This window comes from Bos indicus, chromosome 9 (genome assembly GCF_029378745.1).
Source record: "Bos indicus isolate NIAB-ARS_2022 breed Sahiwal x Tharparkar chromosome 9, NIAB-ARS_B.indTharparkar_mat_pri_1.0, whole genome shotgun sequence".
Taxonomy (NCBI): Eukaryota; Metazoa; Chordata; class Mammalia; order Artiodactyla; family Bovidae; genus Bos; species Bos indicus.
Genome location: NC_091768.1, coordinates 61,118,364 through 61,143,387, shown reverse-complemented (window position 1 = coordinate 61,143,387; position 25,024 = coordinate 61,118,364). Strand labels below are relative to the sequence as shown.

The 25,024-nt window shown below is 44.9% G+C and overlaps 1 protein-coding gene across 1 annotated transcript in view; it reads right to left on the bottom strand.

Moving 5' to 3' along the window:
* GABRR1 (gamma-aminobutyric acid type A receptor subunit rho1) overlaps positions 1–22,508 on the bottom strand; it is a 37,117-nt gene extending 14,609 nt beyond the window's left edge. Inside the window, exons 1-4 of the mRNA XM_019967370.2 lie at positions 21,861–22,508; positions 6,379–6,485; positions 4,674–4,741; positions 2,866–3,089 (exon numbers count right to left, since the gene is read on the bottom strand). Coding sequence (XP_019822929.1) covers positions 2,866–3,089; positions 4,674–4,741; positions 6,379–6,485; positions 21,861–21,964 — 503 coding nt within the window. The 5' untranslated portion in view covers positions 21,965–22,508. The remainder of the gene's footprint in view (positions 1–2,865; positions 3,090–4,673; positions 4,742–6,378; positions 6,486–21,860) is intronic.
* Positions 22,509–25,024: the final 2,516 nt, after the last annotated feature.

The following is a 25,024-nucleotide window of genomic DNA, read 5'->3' as shown; positions in this document are numbered from 1 at the left end:
TATCAGACTTGTTCTTGGCACCCTGACTTGATGCTTTTCTGCTTGTTTCCCACGCATTGAACAAGCCCAGCATGTGGTGTAATCTCACCCATGCTCACTGTTGTTTCCCTCAAGTCCTTTTGAATTATTTCATCTAGAGCATCTTCCCTTGGAAGCTTGGCCGGTCCTGAGATTTTCCTGCTTACCCCTCTCATGTAACAGGCAGTCAAAATCCTCAGAAGTAACCAAATATATCTCAGTTCAGAAACAAAGAATCTTGGTCCAAGGTATCGACACTTCAAACTTCATTCACATTGAGACTTCTGCTCCCCCTTCCCAGCTAAGGCACAGAGTTGGCATTTGAGTGGTCAGTGTCTGCCCATCTCTAATCACCTCCTACATGGGTAGAAGTGAGATAAGAGAGGGATGGTTCTCTGGTGAGGTGGTTTCAAGCTCTCTGGGACCACTATGTGGTTGAAGCTGAGACTTTTTCCCCAGGTCCTTCATTCCCTCTACTGGGCACCTCCATCCTCCAGCAGCATCTTCCACTCCATCTCTTGGCTCACCAGTCTCCATGCCACACATGCTGAACTATTCCCAACAAGCCTGGGAGTGCATACTGGCCCCATAAGAGCCAAAACTCCTCCTAGCTCTGCCCCTCAGTGGTGAGACAGCTCTTCTCTCACCCTCTAACTGCAGTGTCCCCCAACCATAAGCACACATGTGTCCTCTGCAGTCCAGCAAATGGCATGCCCACACCTCTCTCCCAAGAAAAATCTCTTCCTCCCAACAATCATTGACTCTCAAATCTTGAAACTGACTGGGAATTCAAGAACCATGGAATTGATTTTTCAATCTACCTAGTGTGATGGAGCATCTCATTTGTGAATTTCACTTGTTATTGTCTCTTGCTGCCTAGGAAACTTCACCTTCCTGTTACCTGTCGCTCCCTGCCCACACCTCCTTGGTGTTCGTGCCTCTCTCTGCATCTAATCCTTTGGTTCCTGCAGGTCTCCCCCACTAGGCTGCAATCATGCTAAGCTCAGTGTTATTCATCTTTATGCACCCAGAGCTTAAGACAAGACCTGACAGGGTTTTTATCTGTACAACTCTGGCGGCCAATCTTAATATAAACACATTCTGTTGAATGGCTCAAAGAGTATGGATGAGGTGGAGGGCAACGTATTAGTACTGGTTTGTGTTAACCTGCTGTCGACAGAGGTGACAGTACCCAGCTCCTCCATGTTTTCCCCCAAATAAATCTCAGAGTGATAGCCCTCACTAACTTGGACCTCTTTATTTCTCTCTTAAACAAACCCATGATTTCATTTGCAATGAAAAATCAAATTATAGGTTTTTAGGCACCTGGAGGCTCACTGACAACTTTGATGCTGAATAAACAGAGGTTTTCCACTTCCTCTTTTCTCTCTTCTGCCTCTGGTGTCACATCCAATAGTGCCAGACTCGACCTCCACCAGTTCATGAGACCTGACTGCTAGACTATCAGAAGTTTAAAAGCCACTTGTTAAACATAATTTTTTTTTCTTTTGGCTTTGCTGCTCAGCATGTGGGATCAGGGATAGATTCCCCCTTGCACTGGAAACTCAGAGTCTTAATCATTGGACCACCAAGAAAGTCCCAAACATAGCCATTACTTAAAATTAATGTTATGTTAAGAACAGAAGTAAAACTCTGAATCTGGTACCTAGCTGCTTAGATTCTAAGTCAGGATAAAGTAATAAAAGATTACTATAAATATTCTTTTGGGGCAAAAATTCAGCTTCAACATTCCCATCTCTGACTCTAAAGACACACTGCATCGGTATAGGCATTCCCTTCTTAGACACTGGTGTGTGGATTCAGCTTTACCAAAATAAAGTCTGTAAAACTGAATGCACTCTCAGCACAGCACAGAAGGAGTAAATCTCAGCCAGTAGCTGAGGTGCTGCTCTGTAAAGGCCTGCAGCTCATCTCTACATGTCCTCCTGGGGGAGGCGGGCACCAGGATTTTCTCAAGGGGCCATACAGGGAAAGCCCCACTGCGATGTCTGTGCCTAAGGGAAGGTTATCCAGGTCACTGCTTAATGAGTAGTTAAACATTTCTAAGGCTACTGCTCAGCACAGGGAATATAGCCAATATTTTATACTTAATGGAGTATAGTCTATACACATATGAATCACTATGTCATACATCTGAAACTAATGTATATTATAAATCAACTGTACAGACAGAATAAATGAATGAAAGAAAGGAAGGAAGGAATAAAGAAAAAGAAGAAAAAAAAAACATTTCTAAGTCAGGTGAGCTCAATTATTTTATTCTTTATATTTTTGAAGTGATGCTCAAAATACCATTTAAAATCCTCAAGTGGCCCGGGGTCCCCATAGTCTCTCAAGGAGGACACTCTGGTGAGAAGGGATTAAAAAAAAAAAAAGCCTAAACCGACCAGGTGAGGTAAACAACTTTTTTTAAAGCAAAATTCCAAAATGGGAATCAGAGAGGTCAAAGGAGGCAGGTCTTTGAGAAGAATTACATTATCTACTTTTCTGACTCCTACTAGAGAAATAAAACCTTCATTAAACATTGAAATTGAACTTGAACAGGGCCTGAATCATAAGCATCAGTAAGAGAAATTTCCCCGAATGTATTTTCAAGGAGAAATAATTCTTTAAAATGTTTACTCATGTGTAGAGTTAAGTTTTCCTGATGTTGAAAAGTCAGAGCCCCTGGAAAGTTAGAAGTTCACTGTTCAAAGCGAAAAGCAAAAGCGCTGTGGTGGGAGCAATGATACTCTTGGTAGACAAATGAGTTGCACTTCCTCCCAGCTTCGGGGATAAGAGGACGCTGAGGGGAAGAGGCCCAGAAGGAGGTCGGGAAGGGCTCACCTGAGGCTGTACAGCACTTTGCCGTCGGGCTGGACCCGGAGCATCACGTTGTCTGTGGTGGTGTCGTGGATGAAGGAGCGCTTGGAGTGCACAAAAAACATGTCGGGGACCCAGATCTTCTTCACCAGCCGGCCGTCAAATGTCATGCTCAGGTTGTTGGTGCTCGGGAAGGACAGCCTCTCGTCCTTCCAGTAGTGCCTCAGGTAGAGGGTCATCGTGAAGTCCTGGGACCAAGGGTAGAGAGGAGGAGCCCACACACTGAACGGCCGGGTGATAGCAGGGCATCCTGCACCCCCGCCACCAGGCTGAGGAGTGAACTGAGCCCAAGGAGGCCTTGCTTCTAGTCTCTGCTGCTTCAGGAGGGAGGGAACCCTGCATGGGGGACTCAGCAGGAGGTTGTACAGAGGGGTCCTTGAATCCCATCCCACCCCACCCCTGGGCACTTGCCTCCACTTGCAGAAGGCTGCTCCTGCCGGTGCTGGGACCCCAGCCTGAGGGCAGCCTGCCCACACACAGGGCCAACTGCCAGCCTAAGAGTTCACGCCTCTGGAAGCAGCCCTCAGCCAGGGAGTGGGGCTGGGGATGGGTAAGGGGGATGGATAACCCAGCTCTCTGGCCCCTCAGTGGGGACAACCCTGAGGTGAGCTCTTTGCTGATTCCCAGAGAAGCCCAGAGGGACTGATTCTCACATAGATCTGATCTGATGACATGACCATTTTTGCTTCCTTCCTTTTCCCTGTCTCACCTCTCCACCCTTTTCTTATATAGATACAGATAATCTTTTTTGACACCACCATCCCAGGTGGTGCTAGTGGTAAAGAACCTGCCTGCCAATACAGGTAAACCTAGGAGATGCAGGTTCGATTCCTAGGGTCAGGAAGATCCCCTGAAGGAGGGCAGGGCAACCCACTCCAGTTTTCTTGCCTGGAGAATCCCATAGACAGAAGAGCCTGACAGGTTGCAGTCCATAGGGTCACACAGAGCTGGACATGACTGAAATGACCTAGCGTGCGCGCGCGTGCGCGCGCGCACACACACACACACACACACACATATAGGCTGTGCCATGCAGCTTGCAGGATCTTCATTCCCCGACCAGGAATTGAACTCAGGCCCTCAATAGTTAAAAGTGTGGAGTCCTAAGCCCTGGACCATCAGAGAATTCCCCCCACTCTTTTCTTGTATTTCCTTGGTGTCTGTGTGTGTGCTCAGTCGCGTTTGACTCTTTGCAACCCCATTAACCAGAGCCCATCAGGCTCCTCTGTCCATGGAATTTTCTAGACGAGAATACTGGAGTGGGCTGCCATTAAACTACTTGTGCCAGAATGCTAGTCTCAGATCTGCTTCTCACCAGCTAAGACAAGTTTCTAAAAAGTCGTGTAAGTCAAAGAGTTGCAGAATGTTCTATTTGTTAATCAAAGCCCATTTAAAAAAGAAAAACAGAGGAAACTTGAGCTTTTTCTGCATTTTCACAGCCAGACACAGAGTCCACAGGAGCAGCTTGTGTCTGGCTCCTTGGATCCCGCTGTTTATGCTGGACAGCATTTGCCCAGAGAACACATCCTGGTGGCAAGAGCCTGGACACTGGGGTGGGGTCAGTCATGTCTGCCATGCGGCTCTGTCTCCTGCCAATGGGGCAGCTTTGAGTAAGTGTCTTGACCTCGCTGAGCCACCTGTAACATGAGTGTGGGAATTCCCACTACCCAGGGCTTGTGAGCCAGGGGAATTGTGATGTGTGGCGTTCCTGGCCCAGCACAGGGCCCGGGGGGATCCCCCCCGCCCACAGCCTTGGCCGGAGAAGCGCTTACCATATCCACCTCTGAGATGCTGTCCAAGCTCTCCACCTGCACATCCACGCCGACAGGAATGGCTGGCCCTGGGGACAGGGCATGGCAAGAGCATTTACTCTTTTTATTTGAACTTTGACTACAAATGAGACAGGCATAAGGATTTCTCCTAGCACATTCAGATTTGAAGGTTTGGTGTCCCACATGCCAGGCTAAAGTGAAACCAGAGATAAAAGGCTGGCATCATGTCCTCGCTCCCTAGAATATTCCAGCTAAGGTTAAAAAAAAAAAAATTCTTTTTTGGTCTGAATCAGTCAGGTGATTCTGAAATGAGGAAGTTAATGCAAAGCATTTGTCTTTGGTTACATATGCTCATCTAAAGGAAAGATGAGACCTGGGTCAAAGTTGGGTCCCATATAAAGAGTTACTCCTTAACATGAAGCCACACATTTTAAAATTTTTGTATTTACCTCCTGATTTTGCACCTTCTTTCATCTTGGAAGCCAGTGTCTCTGGCCAGGAGAAAGGCCCTGCTTGGTGAATTAGAACCAAGGTGATATTCAAAACATTTGCCAAGGTGCTGATCTGCATCTTTGCTAGATGATGGAGTCGCCTCCATGGGGGATGTGGTACACTGGGTGGATATGAAAATACTATATTTGGGGGGCATTTCTAGGCCATAAAAACTTAATATTTATAAAAAGAAAGAATTATCAGGGAAGTAGATTGCTGCCTCTTTTCCTCCCTGCTTTCAGGTGTATAGGACAGGCATGGAACATCATCACAGAATATCATCATGGAACATCATCACGGAGTAAAAAGGTGAATTTGGGTCCAACAGCAACAGATTAGAGACTGAATAAAGACTCCCTTCTAGAACCTGTTTATCCTTTAGGCAAAAGTGACTGGAAGAAATAAAAGGCATGAGAATGATTTCTGAAATAAATATTTTTTCCCCAGGGGAAAAAAAAACCAAAACTCATAAGAGTGAAAACCCTACTTGACACTAAGAAACCTGAAATCTGCCAGCTTCAAAGGGCTCTGGTACTAAATCATTATTTTCTAAACAATTTTAATTTAATTAAACTCACCAGACCACACTCTACCCTAGGATATGAGCCCAGAGTTCTGTCTGCCAGCTCCAGGATAAGAATAAATTTAGTCCAAGATTGGTATTTCACATTAAATTGATAATGCAGTCATGATTTTAGGGGTATGATTATTGTGCATTTTTAAACATATATTACAGTCATAACTTTCACATTTTATTTTAAAAATTATGTATTTCTAGGAGCTATGAAAGTGAGCATTTAAGAAAATTTCAAAAACTGCTTCCACAAATCAAGAAATAAATTTAAAAGACCCAATTAAAAAAAATTATTTCAGAGCATTTTTCAGGAGGCAACTTTGGACTGCAACTGTCCCTACAGCCAGCTACTAGCCTCCCTAATACTGAGACATCCTTGTTGGGAGCCGTGGCCTGAGGACAGCTGGGCTGGTCTGGCCACAAACCAGCAGCTGCCTCCCAAGAATGCGTTCAGCACAGCCCAAGGCAGGCTGGCCAGGGCAGGTGCTCAGATGATGTTGGGGGCTCAGGCCTTGTTCACAACCTAGGCAGACCTGACGGGTAGGGAGCAATGCTGAATGGTTCCCTGGTCTGATGCTGCCCACAGATAGACAGAAGGACCTGGAAAGAAGACAAGCCCCAAGAGTGCATGCCTCATACCTCCAAAGCCAGGCCTCATGCTGAAATCGTGGTCATCTATCCTCAGAAGCTGCTCTGATTTTGTTAGTGGCGATTTCGTAATATCAGGGCTTCGTTTAAGAACTGGGCTGCAGAGCGGGAGAAAACAGGTTGATCACATACCCTAATTAAGTCGGTTGAAAACTATTTGCATTCAGACTTGATCTTGACAAGTTTGATGGGCTGTGGTATTTCTTCTTTAAAGCTACTGGAAATCCTCTCTTCCATTCCCGGGCTTTCTGGATCAATGAACCAACCCAGAAGGTCCAAGACAGGAGTTTAGGAATGTGAATGAGGAGCTTGCAAAATACCAATATCTAGGGGACTTCCCTGGTGGTTCAGTGGTTAAGACTTCACCTTCCAGTGTAGGGGGTGCGGGTTCGCTCCCTGTTCAGGGAGCTAAGATCTTACATGCCTGTTGGCCAAAACCCATAAAACAGAAGCAATATTGTAACAAATTCAACAAAGACTTTAAAATAAATAAAATATTTTAAAACCCAATATCCAGGCCCCATCTCAGAGGTGCTGATCTGGGCAGAATGGAACCTGGACATTAATGTTTTTAAAAGCCTCCCAGATGATTTTAATGTGAAACCAAGAGCGAAAACTGCTGGTCCTGGGCTTACTAATAAGTCTAAATTCACCCAAAGCTCCTCAGCTATTTGGGGCAGGTTGCAGCTGGAGGGGAGAGGCAGTGGGTGTGGGCTGAGCCTGTCTCCCTTGGACCCCTCTGGCCCATCCTACAGAGAGAGCGTGGACTTGCCCTTGGGTCAAATGCCAACCATTCTGGCTCCTTGGAGGCAGCTTCTTGTACTTCTGGTTCTGAATCGCATCTAGGGCCATTTTAATTCATATTCACTTTTTCTAAGTAGGTAATATATTTGCAGGGTTTGACAATTAGACAGGAAATGCAGTGAAAACTTGGCTTTCTACCTGTGCCTCCATTCATCCCATTCCCCCAACCACTGTTACTGCTCTCTCTGTGTTCTTCATTTGGCCATGGGGCTTGTAGGATCTTAGTTCCCTGACCAGGGTTCAACCCAGAGCCCCTGCTTTGCAAGCATGAGTCTTAACCACTGGACCACCAGGGAAGTCCCCCTTCTCCCTGGTACCTCTCTTATTGGTTTCTAGTCTATCTGTTCAGAGTATCTCGTAGGTACCAGTAAATACAAACATACATTCTTATATCCCATATTTTTCCAGTTTCATTGAGATATACTCAATACTTAACATTGTATTAGTTTTAGGTGTACAACATGATGATGTGATACATGTATATTTTGTGATAAAATTATTACCACAATGCATCTAGTTAACATCCCTCACCTCACATAGTTACACATTTTTTTTTCTTGTGATGAGAAACTTTAGGAGCTACTCTTACAGTTTTCAAATATACAATATAGTAGTGTTAACTATAGTCACCACGCTGTACATTACCATCATCAGCACTTATTTATGATATAACTGGAGGCTTGTACCTCTTGATCCCTTTCATCCATTTCGCCCACCACACACCCCACACCCCACACCTAGGGCGACCACCTATCTGTTCTCCATACCTACTAGTTTGTTTTTTTTTTTTAATTCCACGTAGAAGTGAAATGATACAGTATTTGTCATGTATGCTGTGGCAAATGGTCTCTTATTTTTACACATCAAGTAACATATAAACTTACACTTTTTCTTTCTTCCCTTATATATATATATATATAACTTGGATTTTTTTCCATATCAAAGTATCCCAAGCCTCATATTCTTTTTCACACTACATAGTGTTGCATTGCACAGATGTACCATCACTCACACGCTCAGTCCTCTATCAGTGGACACGTGAGTCGCTTCTAGTCTTTTGCTGTTACAATCAGTGCCACAAGGGCCTTTTACAGTCTTCACTTACCCCTCAGCAGCATCTCTGGAACTCACAGAAACAATCAACTGCCCTCCCAGCTCCTCCTCGTCCCAACAGCAGTGTGTGTGTGTGTCCTCCCGTGTACCATGCACACTCAAACACACACTCACACTTCTTTCAATGCACATGTCCCAAACTTTGGCCTACATCAGCATCTCTTGGAGGCCTGTTTCAAACCTAGGTTCCTGAACCTTGCCTTGCCCCAAAGTTTCTGATTTAGCAGGTCTGGGCTAAGGTCTAAGAATCTGTATTTGTTACAAGTTTCCAGATGCTGCTGCTGGTGGTGGTGGTCAGGAGATGGCACTTTATTTTAATGTTTTGGCCACGCCACCCAGCACGTGAGATATTAGATCCCTGACCAAGGATGGGACCTTGGTCCATGCATTGGAAGTGTGGAGTCTTAACCACTGGGTCACCAGAGAAGTCCCTGGAGATGGCACTTTGAGAACGAGAGCTCTGGTGCATTCATCCTCAACACACAATTTCCTCCCTTGTAACTGGCTCAGTCCATCGTTAAGTGCTTGGCTATCTTCCTTCCTAAAGAAACTATCATTCTGGGCAGGGGTTGTGGGGTGTGGAGAATGTGTCTGGGAGACAGGAAAACAGAGCTCCACCCTCCAGTGACCTGCCTGCTCCGTGCCTTTGGGCACCTTTCCCTGGGATTCGGTTTCCTCATCTTATTGAAGGTGAAGCTCTGTGACAGGACCAGGGCTGTGTGGAGCCAATAGGATCATGTGTGTGTGTGTACTTGCTTTTGGAACTTGAAGGTGGACCGCACATGGAAGGAGTCATTGTTGTTTCTCAGCCAACAGGAAGTTTCCTCCTAAAGGAAGGAAATCCCTGGCAACAAAGGCTTTGCCCCAGGGAAGAATCTTAACTAATGGATCAGGGAGGAAGTACACTGCTGCTGGAAGGGAGGGAGGAAGCCATTGCTGCCCACCTCCTCTCTCTCTCCTAATGGAGCCAGGAGCCCTCCTTCTGCTCCATGCCCCTCAGCCAGGAGTAGAGGCGTTGCTGCAAATCACTGTAGCTTAGGTGTGGAGAAGAGGTCCCTTACACTGGTGTGCGTGCACCTCTGGTCATTGAATGCCTTACTTGAGGACATCTTTGTGCACTCCGTCTTTGAGGCTTACTATGAAATTAAAACTAAAGGTATTCTAGAGAGTCCAGGTACTCAAATCAACAAAGTATCCTTCACCCTCTAGATTTGCTTCAAATCTAACTGGAATAAAATGTGAAGAAAAAAAAAAAAAAAGACTACAAAACTGCAATGCATTATTTTAGCTTTTCAACGAGCAATTCCCATGACCCACAGAAGCAGGAATTGGAGGATTAATTATTCAGAAGGCCTGATTTCAAGAGGTCTGATCTAAACTATCTCCCCAACTGAAACTGATGGCATTTTTAACCTGGAACTGCCATGAAGCTGTCAGTATGGACAGCGACACATTGCCAGGTGAACCATTTCTCTTGGGCATCCTTGTACTTCAGCTTAGGGATTCAGCCAAAAGTGCACTGGCAGGAGATGAGAGAGCAGAGGGTAAGTCCTCCTTCTCTCTCGGCTTCAATGCCAGGGACTAGCCATGTCTGTGTTGCTCTGTAACCGCAGATAATCACAGTACTTCAATAAGCTCCAGTTACACAATTTCCCCTTCAGGTCTGCAGGTAGGCATGGCTTCCTGTATTTCTTGTGCTTGGGGGTGGGGCATTCACTTGCCTGGTTGCTGCCCTGAACCCTGTGCACCACTCTGCGAGCGGTCTCTTTATTCAATTATTGGTTAAGCCCTTTTGAGTGCAGTGCTGTTTTCTGCCAAGACCCGACTGATACCCAGGGATATCAGGGCTGATGCACAGGGATTATGTCATTCGAGACAAAGTGGAGCAGGGGCAGGTGTGCGCTCTGCAGGAGGTGGTCCCAGGGCTGCTTCTGCTGCTGCTGCTGCTGCTAAGTCGCTTCAGTCGTGTCCGACTTTGTGCGACCCCATAGACGGCAGCCCACCAGGCTCCTCCGTCCCTGGGATTCTCCAGGCAAGAACACTGGAGTGTTCTTCTCCAATGCATGAAAGTGAAAAGTGAGAGTGAAGTCTCTTAGTCGTGTCCTACTCTTAGCAACCCCATGGACTGCAGCCCACCAGGCTCCTCCGTCCATGGGATTTTCCAGGCAAGAGTACTGGAGTGGGGTGCCATTGCCTTCTCCAGGTTCCATGGCTGGGGAAGGGCAAAGACTGGAGGGAGAGCTACAGGTCATCACAGTGGATGGTCAGCAGGGGCAGGACGAGGCCACAGGCCACTGAGGGCAGAGTCCTCTTCATCTTTGGCATTTTGCACAGTGCCGAGTTCCTGTGGACTCTCAGTACATGTTAGTGAGTGAAGAACGGTATTAGTTCTTTGGATGGGTGCCAGAGAGAGCAATACAAGAGATGCAGGAAGAAAGAGAGGGTAGGAATAAAAATCAAGTTGGGCCCCAATCTTACTGTGGCTTTTGTTGTTTAGTCACTATGTCATAAACCACCGGTCTCATCTGTCCATGGAATTCTCCAAGCAAGAATACTGGAGTAGGTTGCCATGCTCTCCTCCAAAGGATCTTCCCCACCCAGGGATCGAACCTGAGTTTCCTGAATTGGCAGGTGAATTCTTTACCACTGAGCCACCAGGGAAGCCCTACTGTGGCTTTGGGCCAGTCTAAAACAGAACTGGGCACCGACTAAAGGAAGGGCTACCAAATTCTGAGATGTCACTACCTCTGCCATCATGAGGCTGAGATTCTAGCTTCGCAAAAAACTGATAATTAGGACATGTAAAATCTTACTCTTTTTCTGCCACACCATGCAACTTGTGGGATCTTAGTCCCTGCCCAGGGATTGAATCCCAGCCATGGCAGTGAAAGCACTGAGTCCCAACCACTGGACCACCAGGGAACTCCCCTAAAATCTTTTTTAAATTGTTGCTATTTAATATTTTAAAATAACTATTTTCTGTTCACATTCCTATGTTAACATTTTTTGGAAAATAGATTGAAGCCTAAAGGAAAGGATGAAAACCACTAAGAAATAACCTGTACCATCCTGAGTATATCCTTACAACCCTGAGAGAGGGGAAACACTGTAACTTGCTTTTAACTCAAGTTACATATATCTTCAAATACTTTTCATGTCACCAGCATCATTGTACCAGCCGAGGTATGAGTATTGACCTTGAAATGAAGTGTAACACATAGCAAATAAAAGGATAACTAACACTGCCTGAGTACTTACTCTCTGCCAGTTACCAGGCTAACAATATCACATGTATTAACTGGGTTAGTCTTTATAACAACCCTGTGAGGTAGGCCTTGCCATTGTGCTCATTTCATATATGAGGAAGCTAAGACACAGATGGTTTGAATAACTTGTGAAAGTGAAGGAGCCAGGAGTCACACTCAGAGGCTCTGGCTCTAAGGATGGGAGGCAAGTTTGGCCACTGTATCTCACTGGGAGATCTGGCTCCCATTGCCTGGAATTTGGGTTCAATGTGGAAGGTCCAAGCTTACCTTTCCCCTCACAGAAGAGCCAGCATGGACCTTGCACAAAACTGGTGCCCACTCATTGATTAAACAAGGGCATTTATTGGGACTTCCCTGGCAGTCCAGTGGTTTAAATTCCATGCTTCCAATGCAGGGGAAGTGGGTTCAATCCTGGTTGGGGAAAAAAATGAGTGCATTTACTGATTAAGTCCCTAGGAACTTAAGAAGAAGGAATTGACATGTTCCAAGTTGGATACCTGGCTGTCTGAGGAGGCCTTACAAATAGCTGTGAAAAGAAGGGAAGCGAAAAGCAAAGGAGAAAAGGAAAGATATACCCATTTGAATACGGAGTTTCAAAGAATAGCAAGGAGAGATAAGAAAGCCTTCCTCAGTGATCAATGCAAAGAAATAGAGGAAAACAATAGAATGGGAAAGACTAGAGATCTCTTCAAGAAAATTAGAGATACCAAGGGAACATTTCATGCAAAGATGGGCTCAATAAAGGACAGAAATGGTATGGACCTAACAGAAGCAGAAGATATTAAGAAGAGGTGGCAAAAATACACAGAAGAACTGTACAAAAAAGATCTTCATGACTCAGATAATCACAATGGTGTGATCACTCACCTAGAGCCAGACATCCTGGAATGTGAAGTCAAGTGGGCCTTAGAAAGCATCACTACGAACAAAGCTAGTGGAGGTGATGGAATTCCAGTTGAACTATTTCAAATCCTGAAAGATGATGCTGTGAAAGTGCTGCACTCAATACGCCAGCAAATTTGGAAAACTCAGCAGTGGCCACAGGACTGGAAAAGGTCAGTTTTCATTCCAATCCCAAAGAAAGGCAATGCCAAAGAATGTTCAAACTACTGCACAATTGCACTCATCTCACACACTAGTAAAGTAACGCTCAAAATTCTCCAAGCCAGGCTTCAGCAATATGTGAACCGTGAACTTCCAGATGTTCAAGCTGGATTTAGAAAAGGCAAAGGAACAAGAGATCAAATTGCCAACATCTGCTGGATCATGGAAAAAGCAAGAGAGTTCCAGAAAAACATCTATTTCTTCTATATTGACTATGCCAAAGCCTTTGACTGTGTGGATCACAATAAAATGTGGAAAATTCTGAAAGAGATGGGAATACCAGACCACCTGACCTGCCTCTTGAGAAACCTGTATGCAGGTCAGGAAGCAACAGTTAGAACTGGGCATGGAACAACGACTGATTCCAAATAGGAAAAGGAGTACATCAAGGCTGTATATTGTCACCTTGCTTATTTAACTTATATGCAGAGTACATCATGAGAAATGGTGGGCTAGAAGAAGCACAAGCTGGAATCAAGATTGCCAGGAGAAATATCAATAACCTCAGATCTGCAGATGACACCACCCTTATGGCAGAAAGTGAAGAAGAATTAAAGAGCCTCTTGATGAAAGTGAAAGAGGAGAGTGAAAAAGTTGGCTTAAAACTCAACATTCAGAAAACGAAGATCATGGCATCTGGTCCCATCACTTCATGGCAAATAGATGGGAAAACAGTGAAAACAGTGTCAGACTTTATTTTTGGGGGCTCCAAAATCACTGTAGATGGTGACTGCAGCCATGAAATTAAAAGAAGCTTACTCCTTGGAAGGAAAGTTATGACCAATATAGATAGCATATTAAAAAGCAGAGACATCACTTTGTCAGCAAAGGTCCATCTAGTCAAGGCTATGGTTTTTCTAGTGATCATGTATGGACATGAGAGTTGGACTATAAAGAAAGCTGAGCGTGGAAGAATTGATGCTTTTAAACTGTGGTGTTGGAGAAGACTCTTGAGAGTCCCTTGGACTGCAAGGAGATCCAACCAGTCCATTCTAAAGGAGATCAGTCCTGGGTGTAAATTGGAAGGACTGATGTTGAAGTTGAAACTCCGGTACTTTGGCCACCTGATGCAAAGAGCTGACTCAGTTGAAAAGACCCTGATGCTGGGAAAGATTGAGGGCAGGAGGAGAAGGGGACGACAGAGGATGAGATGATTGGATGGCATCACTGACTCAATGGACATGAGTTTGAGGAAATTCCAGGAGTTGGTGATGGACAGGGAGGCCTGGCGTGCTGCGGTTCATGGGGTCACAAAGAGTCGGACACGACTGAGCGACTGAACTGAAGTGAACTGAAGTTATGATAATACAGGATGACGTTTGAGACAGCTTCTTGAACTGAATGGAGGGTGTATGTTTCTTGAACATACATTTTTATTCTATCTTCTTGCTGCTGCTACTGCTGCTGCTAAGTCAGATTATGAAAACTTCTGGTCCGTGGTCTTTCTTCTTGATATTTCCTTGCCGTAGTTCCCAGTCTGTTTGTCTAAAGATGATGTTTTCTCAAAACATTTCCCAGAGGTTAGATCAGGTCTGGGGGCCCATTAGGAGCAGGGTGCTGCCAGAAGACTCATTTAACTAATAGCAGAGAATTCGATAAGTTATACTTCACTTTGTTCATTACTTCATCTTCAAGCCTGGCATGCTGAAGTCTATAGGGTCGGAAAGAGTTGGACACAACTGAGCGACTGAATAACAGCAACATTATAGCTCTGGTCCTAGAGGCAGACGGCAATGTGGAAATGGCCAGTTTACTGCCAGAGCCCCACAGAGGTGGTTTTGTGTTCCCCACAGACTCGTTGGCCTGGGGGTTGTGTGAATATGTGTGTGTGCATTTAATTTTTCTTTATTTTATTTATTTCTGCCATCATGTTATTTACACTGTCTTGAACAGCATTTCTTGAACCGCTAGGGAGACTGTGCATTTTTCCACATAATGAGTAAGGACTGTGTATTTTCCCTCAAGTATAACTTTCCTTGGATTCCTCACTAAATGGATTTTTGGGTAACTGATGATCTCTTTTTCAAACCACTGCCTCTAAGAATGTGTGATAGGTAAGTTAGGTGTCAACTTGGCTAGACTCTGGTACCAGTTTTTGGTTTAAATACCAGCCTAGATGTTGCTGTGAAGGTGTTCTTAAGATGTGACTAACATTTAAATCAGTAGCCTTTAAATAAAGCAGATTACCCTTCGTAATGTGGGTAGGTCCCATCCAATCAGTTTAAGACCTTAGAAAAAAAGACTGAGGTCCTCTGAGGAAGAGGGAATTTGGTCTGCAGACTGCCTTCAGCTGAAACATCAGCTCCTGCTGGAATTTCCCCCTGCCTGCCTGACTGCCATGTAACTTTCAGACTTGGTTGCCCACACAATCACATGAGCCAATTCTTTAAATAAATCCTCCTCCCACCCCAGCTCCCCTCATATGTGTGTGTGTGTGTGTGTACACGTATGTGCTTAGTCCCTCAGTTGTATCCAACTCTTGTGACTCCATGGACTACAGCCTGCCAGGCTCTTCTGTTCATGGGGATTCTCTAGGCAAGAATACTGGAGTGGGTTGCCATGCCCTCCTCCAGGGGATTTTTCCAACCCAGGGATTGAATCTAGGTCTCCTGTATTGCAGGTAGATTTTTTACCTTCTGAGCCACCAGGGAAGCCCTGTATATATACATATATAGGTATATATATATATATATATATATATATATATATATATATTATAATAAATATTGTACCATATATATGTATGTGTGTAATACCATAGAGAGACAGATAGGGAGATAGATATACAAACATACATTGTTGTTGTTGTTTAGTATCTAAGTTGTGTCTGACTCTTCCGGGACCACATGGACTCCCACCAGGCTCCTCTGTCCATGGGACTTCCCAGGCAAGAATACTGGAGTGGGTTGCCATTTCCTTCTGCAGAAGATCTTCCTGACCCAGGGATTGAATCTGCATCTGTTGCACTGGCAGGCAGATTCTTTATCACTGAGCCACCAGGGAAGCCCAGATATATACATGTTATGCACATGCTATTGGTTCTGTTTCTTGGGAGAACCCTGACTAATCGAGACAGTGAATATTCCATGATGCCTGAAGTCTGCACACCTGTGGGAGACCTGAGTTGCCTAGAACCGGAAGGCTGTGTCTGGCATAGGTGGGGTGTTTGTGCTGTCTCAGAGTCTTCTGATCCAGCCTTCTGGCCACCACGATGGACCCAGGTTCGATGGATCAGACTTGGCCTGCTGTGGCCCTTCCAGGGGCACAAGAGGACGCAGCAAGGGCATGTTTGTCCACCTGCTTCTCTGGTAAAATCTCAACCTTGAACATCTCCTTTTCTTGATCTTTCTGTTTCAGTTTCCTATAAAATGAGGGAATAACTCTAACCTTATAGGATCACTATAAGGATTAAATAAGAAAATGTTAACATAAACATTGCTCTGGTTTTGACATATGAAAACATTTTCATACGGTTCAAGCTGAATTTTACATCCATGAGTATAACTTCCCGTTCTCTTATGGTGGTCAGAGTTGGGCACAGGAAGTAGAGAAACAGGGGATGCAGAACTCTGAGGGTACACTGTGTGACCTGGCATGACTTCTGTACTTTTCTGTGCCTTTCTCTTCTCATCTTTAAAAGGGGGGCATTTCCAAGGTCTTTGAAATTCTGTAGAGGAAGGGGTGAGGTCCAATTTGCTCACTGCTTCTTCCAGTGCCTGGAGCAGAGTGTCATTGATACATATTTGTTGAATGAATGAATGAATGAGTGAAGTACAAGAAAAGGAAGGGTTAAGAGTCTCTCATTTATTCATGCCCAACATTTCTTGAATATCTGCTATTTATCAGATATTGTACTTGAACCTGGGGAGACAAGGATAAAGGTGTTAGCTGAGCCCTTGTTATAACTAAACTGTGCCCCACCCATTCATATCGTCCCCTAATGCTCCATGTGACTATCTGGAGGCAGGGCCTTTAGGCAGGTATTTAAGGTTAATTGAAACTGGTGTCCACTTAGGAAGAGGAAGAGACACCAAAGAGCCTCCCCATCACATTCCGTCTCCCCAGCGGTGAGCCCAGAGGAAAGATGCTGTGAGGACACAGCAGAAAGGCGGCATCTACAAGCCTGGAAGAGATCCCTTCCCAGAAACCAAAGTTGCTACCATCTTGATCATGGCCTTCTAGCCTCCAGGACTTGAGAAAACGAATGTCTGTTGTTTAAGCCACCCAACCTGCGGTGTTTTGTTATGGCAGCCTGGGCAGACAGCTCTCAGGGGGCTCATAGGCTGATAATACTGAATGATCAATTGTCTGAGATAGGATAGATGGGGGCCGTGGAAGCTCGGAAAAAAGTCATCTGAGGCTTCAGATGCAGGGGCTGGGGAGGGCCAAGGAAGGTCCTCGAAAAAAGGTGACATCTATGCTAAATGTTGGAGGAGGAAAAAAAAATGAGCCAGAGGAAGAGGGAAGAGATGGGTGTGGTGAGCCCTGGAGCAGCCCAGTGAAGGCTCAGGAAACTATCAGGATGAGCGGCGTTTTGTAACCAGAAGAGAGTGAGAAGCACAAAGACTCAAAGTTCTAGCAAGCTCTCTGGAGAATGAAGGGATGCAATGAAGAGAGAACACTGCTAACTTAAAAGAAAAAATCACAGGATTTCCCTGGTGGTGCAGTAGTTAAGACTCCGTACTCCCAGTGCAGGGGGCCCAGGTTCAATTACTGATCAGGGTATTAGGTCCTGAATGCCTCAACTAAGACCCAACAAAGCCAAATTAAGAAAAAATATTTTAAAATAAAAATCTAATAAAAGAGGTGTAGGGCGATCAGAGAGACCCCGCCCATAACCCAGAGGTTTGTGCTTTGTCAGGACAGGTTCTGACAGCCAACAACCTCCTCCCTCCTGGCCTCTGCCCTTCATCACCTGAATCCGCTGCAAGCTCCCATCACTGTCTATCGCTCTCAGCTTCTTCTAGTCTCAGTGGTCCAGTTGACAGCCAGGCTTCTTGTAAAAGTGAACCACATTCATTCCATTTTCTCCTCTCCTCAACACACCGCTGCCCATCTCCTCTCGCTGACATTGTTAACGGCTCTTCACCACTTAAGTGGAGCTTGCATCTTGGCCCTCTACCTGACTGATTTTGACCCTGGTGGGATCTGACCCACCAGGTTTTGCAATCCACATGGATTGCTCCCTCCTTCTGGAAACCTTTGACACCTCAACTGAACGCCTCTCTGGTCCGCAAGCCTCTTGTGGGGAGAGTGTGTACCTGACTTGGTCACTGATGAGGCACCCACTGCCCAGGGCAGTGTCTGCTCTGTGACACGCATCTGATAACTGTCCAGTAGATGCTCCCTTAGCCTCTTTGGCACCTCTCCATTCCAGTTCCACACCTGTTTCTCTGATCACCCATTTCCAGCTTCCTTCCCTGAATCCTCTAGTTGTGTTATGCGGGATCTTTCCTCGTGGTGAGTGAGCTCAGTTGCCCTGCAGCATGTGGGATCTTAGTTCCTCGACCAGAGATCGAACCCGTGTCCCCTGCATTGCAAGGCGAATTCCTGACCACTGGACCACCAGGGAGGTCCCCACGGAGTCCTCTTCATCTTCGCCTTGAATGTTGCTCATCACAGCTCTCTCTTTGTCTTGCTCTTATCTCATGCTGTCTTTGGGTCACTTCATCCATCACCACCGGAAAACTCTCTTTACAGCTACATCTCCAGACCCTAATTCTCTTTTGAGCCACAGACCTAGAGGCCTTCCTGTCAACTGGACGACCATCTCCTAGTAGCTTGTAAGCACACGCAGGTCCACATGCTCATACTGATCTCATCCTCTTTGCCCCCAAACCTACTTCTCCTCCTGCTCTCCCTTCCCAGGCACTCCCCCCTACCCAGTTACACCTTCCAGATACCTGCTAGACTCCCACCCAGTCTAATCCTGGCAATTCTGCCTCCTGAAAGTTCTCATCCATCTTCCCCCATTCCTGTTCACTTCATCCCACTAGTACCATCCTAGCTCCAGCTCTCACCATCTCTCATCTGGTCTAAAGCAGGGACTCTGGATGACTTTTTCTGTCTGCCTTGCAACTCCTTCTGCATCCTCCTGCCACCCTGCCACCAGTGTCATCTCCCCAAAATGGAAATCAGCTGAAACTCTTAGAACCTCTCTTTCCTGCAGTTTAAATTTGAGTTCTATAGCATTACAGACAAGAATGCTAATGGTACTTGTTTCTGATGGGATCACTTTGTGCTTCCAGAGCTTGAGTAGGAATTTGTCCAGGGGCCTGTGGTGTAGACAGGCTAGATTTTCATTCTTCCAAGGGTGAGGGAGAGACCATAAGTATTGATACATTCTAATACATTCTGATACATTCTAATTGATACTGCTCAATGCCCTGGCACTCTGATCTTTATCCAGCACGTTTCATGAAGGTGGATCCCATCTGGATATATCTCCCAGGAAGATGCTGAGAAAAACACAGAAATTATTTGCCAGGGCAGAGACTAGAGTAAGCCCCAAGTGAGGCACAAAATGTAAGAAGGCCCTTACTCTTGGGTCGTGCAAGGCCCTATTCATTCATTCAGTCAGCTATTTATTTTTCAGTCGTGCTCTGCAGCTTGTGGGATCTTAGTTCCCTGACCAGGGATCAAACCCGAGCCCTTGGCAGTGGAGAGAGTAGTAACCATTGGACGCCAGGGAATTCCCAAGGGTCACTTTAGATTTTGCATCATTGGCACCTCACTAGCCTCACTCTCACCACGTGTGTGTGTTCACCTTGCTTCTTATGTTATTAGTATGAACCGTGAAAAGCAGCCTGGCTACAAATTACCAGCAGTTTATGAGTTTAGAGTCTGGCTAAAATTAAGTGAGCCCTTTAAAAACTTAGGCTACATAAAAACAAAACACCTGGCTGGGTTCACCATTTTGGAAAGCAATTCTGCCAGTTATACTGGAACTTTAAATGTTCTTATGCCATTTGGTCTAATATACTTCCAGGAGTCTACCCTAATTAAATAATCATGCACATAAACAATGACCTTATATACAAAGATATCCAGACAGAATATTTATAATAACAAAGAGAAAGCAGTTAAATATTGTAAGCAGAGGAAGATACTTAAGCAGTTATAATTGTTATGATGCTTTATAGTGTGTTCATTCCAATGATAACACTATATATTTCAAATAAGAAAATATGCAGATAAAATCACATTAAAAACAATAAGGTTACAAAACTATATGCATAGAAAAACCCCAGTCTAGTTAATATTCAATACATGCTTATTAAAAAAAACGGAAGAAAATACACAAAAATGTTAACAATGTTATTTCTAGGTTTTGGGGATTATGGGTGATTTTTGTGCATTCAGAAACATTTTTTTCCTGTGGTTTTTAAAATAATGTGTCTTTCATAATAAAAATAAAAGTTCCTTTAAGTAATTTTTAAAAGAAAATTTATTTTGCTTTCAGGACTCACTTTGTCATTGTGTGTGTGTGTGTGCGCTCAGTCATGTCTCACTCTTTGTGACCCCATGGACTGTAGCCCACCAGACTCCTCTGTTCATGGGATTTTCCAGGCAAGAATACAGGAGTGGATTGCCATTTCCTTCTCCAGAGGATCTTCCTGACCCAGGGATCCACCCTGAGTCTTTGGATCTCCTGCATTGGCAAGCAGACTCTTTACCACTAGTGACTCACTGGTATTCCTAATAAGTCACCCCTCTAACTCTGGCTTGGGAGAGAGGCTGAAAAGTTTTTGGTGACAACCAATAGGATTTGTTGCTGCCATCTGTAATCCTCGAGAGCACATTTGGTTCAGATCATCTCTATGGCGGCACCGCTCCACAAATTCCACTGTTTGTCCCACAGCCCCTGACTCTGACAGTGATGGGACACGTGTCGTGTGCACAGCAGTCCCTGTCTGTGTCCTGGGCTCACCACGACCAATGCATATTTCAACTCCTTAACTTTGATATGTTGCTAAAACTGCTTGAAACAAGGGCTGTGAGCCATAGCTGGCTGTTCAGAAGCCCAAGTGTGAAGGGCTCTCTCAAACCCAGAGTGGGTCACTCAGAAGTCAGATACCCAGCCCTCCCACTAGCCCCAGGCTCCAAGAAGCCGGATTTCCTTTCATATTCATCAATTTTGCTTTTTTAAAAAAAGTTTTTGGCCACACCTTGTGGCATGTTGGATCTTAGTGCTCTGACTGGGGATTGAACCTACACCCCCTGCACAGGAAGGAAGAAGGTTTAACCACTGGACCACCAAGAAAGTCCCATAGTAATTGATACTTATGACCTCTGCTCATCTTACAATCAGAGATGAAGAAAGCTAAAGCTCAATTTGAATTCAGGATAATAAAGAACCAAGAATCAAGAATGCCCTTCCTGCCTCCATCTCTCCATCAGTTAAGAGAGAGCTGGTTTTAGGGGTGGGGAGTGGGGTCTCCAAATACCCTATTTTATTGATGCGTATCAGGCAAACAGGTGTGCAGACATGCATTTCCATTACCAGCACTGTCACAGAGCCATCCTGGTGAAGCTGATGCTGAAGGATCGGTCTGTTTCTGTCTGAGCTCCTTCCGCAGACTGGCACAGCCAGGGCGGCACGTACCTTGCTGGCAACCATCAGCAGCTGGTCCTCAGGCTGGTCCACCCCGTACCCTCCCAGTTTACAGATGGGGACAATCTAACGATCCTCCGGGCCGTATAGCTTGAAGAAAGCTGTTTTGTTCTCTTTTAAAAGATTGTAAAAGGGACCTACACATCTAGCAGAAATAATTAGAACTCACATAATCATTCTCACTAATTAGAGGTCCCATCAGTCATTTGAGAATTCCCAGATTTTCTCCAACCTAGGATGCAAACATCAAATAATTGCCCTTGTTATTTTTAACGTGCATATATGCTTTTTTTTTTCCCCAGAATCTTTTCACCCACGACAATTCCTAAGAGACTGGAGAATATGCAATGATAGCACTGTACCAAATCTAAGCATCATTTAAAAAGAAAACATAATTCTAACATCGTAAAAAGAAGAGGGGAAGGAAGCAGGAGAACAAAGGGAAAAGGAGCAAGAAGGCAAAGGGCATCCCCAGGAAACACCGCATACTGGAAACGATTCCACAATGAAACCAGAAGCTCGCTGCACACACCGTCTCCCTCTAAATCCTCTGTGCTGAAATGTCCACTCACCTGCCTTTCTTCGACATCTCCTGTATGTCTCTTTTTCGCCAGTGCACTCTGCTTTCAGTAGGCAAAACCCACACCCACCACAAAAAGAAAACGCCAACTTTCATATTCTGGACGGCCAACGTGGGTTTCCAAATCCAAATAGTTCTCTGAAGAAACAGCAAAAAAAAAAAAAAAAAGGAAAAGGATGTTCTTTTTCTCTCTTAAGACATTATCGGTCTGTTCATTATTAGAAAGATGTTTATTCACGGAAAAAAAAAATTCAACCCACAGTCTGTAATCTGGAGAGCAGGAGAAAGCAATTTCCACTAAACCTATAAATCCTCCTACGTCAGATGTCAGGGATTTTCTGCAGGGAGGTTGAAGTCCTGTGTCCCTGGCTGACAATTATTTTGGCTGGTCTAAATAAGTTCATCATCAGACCTGGTGAATTAGTTCAGAAAGGTCTGTATGAATTTCTGGTCCAACGAATAGAAGGAAGTAAGGAGGAACCAAAACAATTTCCAAATCCAGAACTGCCTGAGGTGCTGAACTGCTTCTTATGTCCCGAAATTGAGCTCCTCCCTGGATCTATTTTAAGCTTTTAGCCATTATTATTTGCTTCAGCTGAGGGCTGGATTTGGACAGTTCCCTGCCCCCACTCCTTTTTGTGGATGAATCTGTGGAAACTCAGGGCTCTGTAACTGGGTGGGTTGTCTATTTGACTAACACTTCAGTAGGGCTTCCCTTGTGGTTCAGCAGGTAAAGAATCCACCTGCAATGCAGGAGACCTGGGTTCAATCCCTGGGTTGGGAAGATCCCCTGGAGAAGGGAACGGCTAACCACTCCAGTATTCTGGCCTGGAGAATTCCATGAACGGTACAGTCCATGGGGTCACAAAGAGTCAAACACGACTGAGTAACTTTCATTTCATTTCAGTAGAAGGCTAATCCTTGTCTGGTGGACCCTCCAGGAATCTTCTCATCCTCTACGGATGTGGTTTTTATTGTCTTTGTTTTGTTTGTTTGTTTTGCTTTGATGTGGAGGATAGTAAATGCTTTCTTTTTCTGAATTTTTTTCTGTATACTGGAGTCTGTTTGATCTACAGTGTTGTATTAGTTTCAGGTGTACAGCAAAGTCATTTAGTCATACATACACAATATCTGGGGAGAAGGCAATGGCACCCCACTCCAGTACTCTTGCCTAGCAAATCCCGTGAATGGAGGAGCCTGGTAGGCTGCAGTCGATGGGGTTGCTAAGAGTCGGACATGACTGAGCATCTTCACTTTCACTTTCATGCATTGGAGAAGGAAATGGCAACCCACTCCAGTGTTCTTGCCTGGAGAATCCCAGGGACGGGGGAGCCTGGTGGGCTGCAGTCTATGGGGTCTCACAGAGTCGGACACAACTGAAGCGACTTAGCAGCAGCAGCAGCAGCAGCAGCATACAATATCTGAACTTCCAAGGTGGCACAGTGGTAAAGAATCTGCCTGCCAATGCAGGAGGTGCAAGAGATGCCAGTTCCATCCCTCGGTCAGGAAGATGCCCTAGATCAGGAAACGGCAACCCCCTCCAGTATTCTTGGATGGAAAATTCCGTGGACAGAGGAGCCTGGCAGGTTACAATCCATGGGGTTGCAAAGAGTCAGACAAAACTGAGCACACACACATACATATATCTATTCTTTTTCATATTCTTTTCCCATATAGATTATTACAGACTGTTGAGTAGCGGTCCCTATCCTATACACTAAGGTCCTTATTGATTATCTATTTTATATGTAGTAGTGTGTATATGTTAATCCCAAACTCCTAATTTATCTCTCCCCACCTCACTACAAACAAAGCTAGTGGAGGTGATGGAATTCCAGTTGAACTATTTCAAATCCTAAAAGATGTTGCTGTGTAAGTGCTGCACTCTATATGCTGGCAAATTTGGAAAACTCAGCAGTGGCCACAGGACTGGAAAAGGTCAGTTTTCATTCCAATCCCTAAGAAAGGCAATGCCAAAGAATGCTCAAACTACCACACAAATTGCATTCATCTCACACACTAGTAAAGTAATGCTCAAAATCCTCCAAGCCAGGCTTTAGCAATACGTAAACCGTGAACTTCCAAATGTTCAAGCTGGTTTTAGAAAGGGCAGAGGAACAAGAGATCAAATTGCCAACATCCACTGGATCATCAAAAAAGCAAGAGAGTCCCAGAAAAATATCTATTTCTGCTTTATTGATTATGCCAAAGCCTTTGACTGTGTGGATCACAATAAAATGTGGAAAATTCTGAAAGAGATGGGAATACCAGACCACCTCACCTGCCTCTTGAGAAACCTGTATGCAGGTCAGGAAGCGACAGTCACAACTGGGCATGGAACAACAGGCTGGTTCCAAATAGGAAAAGGAGTATGTCAAGGCTGTATATTATCACCCTGTTTATTTAACTTATATGCAGAGTACATCATGAGAAATACTGGGCTGGAGGAAGCACAAGCTGGAATCAAGATTGCCAGGAGAAATATCAATAACCTCAGATCTGCAGATGACACCACCCTTATGGCAGAAAGTGAAGAAGAACTAAAGAGCCTCTTGATGAAAGTGAAAGAGGAGAGTGAAAAAGTTGGCTTAAAGCTCAACATTCAGAAAACAAAGATCATGGCATCTGGTCCCATCACTTCATGGCAAATAGATGGGGAAACAGTGAAAACAGCAGCTGACTTTATTTTTTTGGACTCCAAAATCACTGTAGATGGTGACTGCAGCCATGAAATTAAAAGAAGCTTACTCCTTGGAAGAGAAGTTATGACCAACATAGACAGCATGTTAAAAAGCAGAGACATTACTTTGCCAACAAAGGTCCATCTAGTCAAGGCTATGTTTTTTCCAGTAGTCATGTATGGATGTGAGAGTTGGATTATAAAGAAAGCTGAGTGCCGAAGAATTGATGCTTTTGAACTGTGGTGTTGGAGAAGACTCTTGAGAGTCCCTTGGACTGCAAGGAGATCCAACCAGTCCATCCTAAAGGAAATCAGTCCTGAGCATTCATTGGAAAGCACTGATATTGAAGCTGAAACTCCAATACTTTGGCCACCTGATGCGGAGAGCTGACTCAGTTGAAAAGACCCTGATGCTGGGAAAGATTGAAGGCAGGAAGAGAAGGGGACGACAGAGAAAGAGATGGTTGGTTGGCATC